A 3,821-nucleotide genomic window follows, 5' to 3' on the forward strand; every position below is an offset into this window, starting at 1 on the left:
GCTTGCTTTCTCTCTTTCTCTCTCTGTGTGTCTCTCTCTCTCTCTCTCTCTCTCTGGTCAAGTTAAAATAAATAAATGAATAAGTAAAGTTAAATAAAATAATAATAATAAATTTTAAAAAATAAAATTAATCAAATTTTTTTTCTGAGAGAGATTTTTTGGGTGTGCTTGCAGAGAGACAGAGAGACAGAAAGTGAGAAATCATCCTCACACCACATCATAATCCCTTCTCCTCCAATCTTCTCTCAGGATTTTGCGTGTGTGCGCACACACACACACACACACACACACAGCATGAATTTTAAGCTGCCAGGTCCAGGACTCAAACTGCGGTTGACTACGTGAGGGTCCAGCAACATAACCATTACCCCATCCACTGGTCCCAACAAAATGAATCGAATTCTTAAGTTTTTCATTAGGCTCTTTTTTATCTGTAGCCAATGTATACACCCACCTGAGCCTTGTTCTTTAAACGCAAACCTCACCAGGGAGAAATCATGGTTTTTAACTTACAATGACTGTGATTCATTAGAGCTACCACTCTTCCTTATGGTGACTTAAGCAAGTGTTCACAACACCTAACATGTCCAGAAAGACCAGTCCCTCTTGGTAATGAGAAGGAAACAACTAAACAAATATGAAAACGGAGATAAAATGAACAAGGCTGAATCAACGATCAGAAGAAATAAATGTAATGGCGTTCGCATTATATACCCTGTTTTCCTGTGAGAGTCTAGAGTTATAGACTAAGCTGCCTAGATTTCATGGTTAATTATTAGAGCTGGAAGGATCCAGCTCGTTATGAGTTTTCAGATTAAACATTTGCAACCCAGCTCATACTCAGGCCCTAAGAAATCCCAGATTAAGAAGCACTATTATATTCATAAACATACAATATCAAAATCCATGGAGAATGTCTTCTCTGGTCACAAACAGATCATTTAAACAAAATAAAAACTACATGTACAAGTAGATCATTTTTTGCTGATACTGGGGATGATCACTGAAATTTAAGAAGTTACCAAGCACTCACACTTTGAGTAGAAATGTTATCATTGCCTTTGAGAGAAATGGGTGGTTTTTGTTTTTTGCATTTTTCACTCATCAAAACTAACTGTATGGTATCAAATGCACATCAAGGACATTCTCCCTTTCCTGGGAGCCTTTTCCTAAGTGGTCTTCCCAGTACAGTCCCTGCAAAGACAGGAGTGGATACTGGAAGGCACTTGCCAGGACTGGGCTGTGTATGCTGTCCTCCCCCCAGCACCTTTGAAAGCAATCCGTTATGTGTCTCAAAGGGCACAGGTGCCCACTGCTATTGCCTATGAAGGTCAACAAGTCCTACTGTCCTGAAAAGGCCTTTGGATAGACACATTTTTCTTTTTATTATGACCACATCCTTCCTACAAAGAAAATAATCTCAAAAAAAACCCCAAAAAACAAAAAAACAAAAACACTTCCAGAACAATTAATAGTCAGTGCCAGGTTTATCAACAGTTATATAATCATGATTTTCAAAAGACAGACGAGCGAATGCTGTTTTCTAAAGATTTACAATACTAATGACACCTACTGGTAGAAAATATATTTCACTGAACAGCTAACTGCTTATGGAGAAGTGAGGCCTACAAGGGGTTGGCTGTCTTGTGCATTGAGAATGAAAGTGGAAAACTACCCCCCAAAACTCACATAGGTTTCTTTTTCCAACTTATCTATTTCCATTATCGGGAAATGATAAGCTAGCTCAATGAAGCTAAGAGATCTCTGGCTCAAGATACATAAAACAGACTTCTACTCTGATTTAAACACTAAGAAGCTAACAAAAATCCAACTATTTTACTAGTTCTAAAATTGTTCCCACCTATTTCCAAAATATTTACCAGTTCCAGAATTATTCCTCCCCCACCCTTACTCTGATACCAGGACATCTCTGTAAAGGAAAAATGAATTGTATTTTATCATCTAGATCCAGCTTCCAGGGAAGAAAATTGGTATGTGACATTTTAATACCTTTCTTCCATCGTGTCTGTGTCATAAACAGCTCTAAAGTCTATCTGTAAGAATAGATCATTAAGCAGATGAGTTTGACGTAAAGCTTCCAACTACTCAAAAACACAGGGCTAAGTAATAGTAAGAAGAGCCTAGTTAAGAGTACCGAGCTATGTTCACTAGTCTTTTCTTTGGCCCACTTCAATTGATGAATTAAAATGATTATACTTCATTCCAAAGTTTGAGGAGTTACCAGCCCCACTGCTCCAACAATTCCTTAAATTATGTTTTCTTCATTGAAAAATCATTATATTCATTCCAAGCCTGAACGGCTTGAATTCTATGCAGGTGTTGTACTGCCGAAACTTAAATAAGAATCCAAATGCCATGAGGGACATCACACTTCCACAGCTGCTGGGAACAAGAACTCTTTGTGAACATATTTAATTGAGCTGGTGTAGGGGTGAGTAGGGCAAAGGTAGTTTGCACTGTTTACAGAAAGCTGAATATGACCAGAGAGACCAGAGACCGGAGTCTGATCAGCTGGGAGCAGCGCCTGGGAGAGGCAATGCATCTTTGATGCCATCCTTCCAAGTATAGATAATTCGCTGGGCTCAATGCACGCAGCAGAGCAGACTCAAGGGTGGTGGGTGGCTGGAATCCCAAGAAGGCTGCGACAAGGCGAGATGCACACCTGCCTCCAGACTTTCCGGTGGTGGTGGTTACGTCGGCAATGCTGAGTGACTGTGGGGGGGAGTGGAGATCCCCCAGATGCACACAGGAGTGACAGTGATGAGCCATTCCTGTGGGTTCCACTTCTAGCGTGGCCAAAGCAAAGCTGAGGTCCACTGTATTCTCAAAGACCCGCCAAGAAAGAGGGACACTGTCTCCTCCAGCTAAGCCCAATCTTTAAGGCCAGGGAGCTATCTGCCAGAGAAATCTCGCACAGGAGGAAAAGGCAGACTAAAGGCGAAGTGGGAGAACCCCCTCACACGGCCCTCAAGGCACAGTAAAGTCCTCAGAAAGAGAAATGTTTCCAGTGTTCCCAGGCAACGTCCCATCGCCCTGAGGCGTGTGATTCATTTGCAGGATCCATGCGGGAGACACTGGAATTACTCGTTTAGCTTAGACCTCCGAACGAATGACCCCCACTAGCCACAGGTGACAAGCTGAGGTGCTGGGTCCTGCCTTTGCTGCCAAACAGCTGCAGGGGTCCCCAAGAACCTCCTTCTGCTCTCCTAACTCGGGCAAAAGGAAGCACTCGTTAAAAGGGAGCTCTTCCCTGACATCTGGGCTCGCCGGTACCTTGCTTCTGCCTGACTCTGCTAGACCCGCGCCCGCCGGGGCGCGAGAGGCAGCGGCTCCCAGGGGCCGGGACAGGGGAGAACGCTCACGCCTGACCCCCAGGGAAGGGACGGGAGGGAGGGTCAGAGAGCATGTGAGAGATGGAGAGAGAACGGCAGACACGGGGTGAGAGATGGAAACGGAGAGACAGTGACACAGAGGGCGCCGAGAGCGGGAGGGAGGCAGACAGAGACGGCAGCTGGATCCTCACGGTCCAGGTGGAGGAGCGGCCCTACCTCGGCGTCCTTGGCGGGACCGCTGGCCGGGGGCACCTCCAGGCTGCAGTTCGCCCTCTTGACCGTGAGGTAGAAGGGGTAATCCTTGGCCACCATGGCGGCTGCCGGGCCAGCCCTTTGGGATGTCACCGCTGACCCCAGGCGGCTACAAAACTCCCAGGCGAAAGGGGGCCCCAGCTCCACGGTGCCAGGCGGCGGCGGCGGCGACGCGGAGAGGGACAGCCGGCTTCTGGCCCGCGGGACTCGACTCTG

General features: G+C 45.9%; 1 protein-coding gene across 2 annotated transcripts in view; it reads right to left on the reverse strand.

Moving 5' to 3' along the window:
• The window catches only part of ARHGEF3 (Rho guanine nucleotide exchange factor 3), a 207,100-nt gene that overhangs the window by 82,034 nt on the left and 121,245 nt on the right, over positions 1–3,821 (reverse strand). Inside the window, exon 1 of one of the 2 annotated variants that reach the window (XM_006165351.3) lies at positions 3,570–3,815. The exons of the other annotated variant lie outside the window; for it this stretch is intronic. Within the exon in view, the coding sequence (XP_006165413.1) occupies positions 3,570–3,665 (96 nt within the window). The 5' untranslated portion in view covers positions 3,666–3,815. Of the gene's footprint in view, positions 1–3,569; positions 3,816–3,821 lie in introns of those variants that run through there. 2 annotated transcript variants of the gene reach the window in all.

Source organism: Tupaia chinensis, unplaced genomic scaffold (genome assembly GCF_000334495.1).
Source record: "Tupaia chinensis unplaced genomic scaffold, TupChi_1.0 Scaffold143906_1, whole genome shotgun sequence".
Classification (NCBI taxonomy): domain Eukaryota; kingdom Metazoa; phylum Chordata; class Mammalia; order Scandentia; family Tupaiidae; genus Tupaia; species Tupaia belangeri.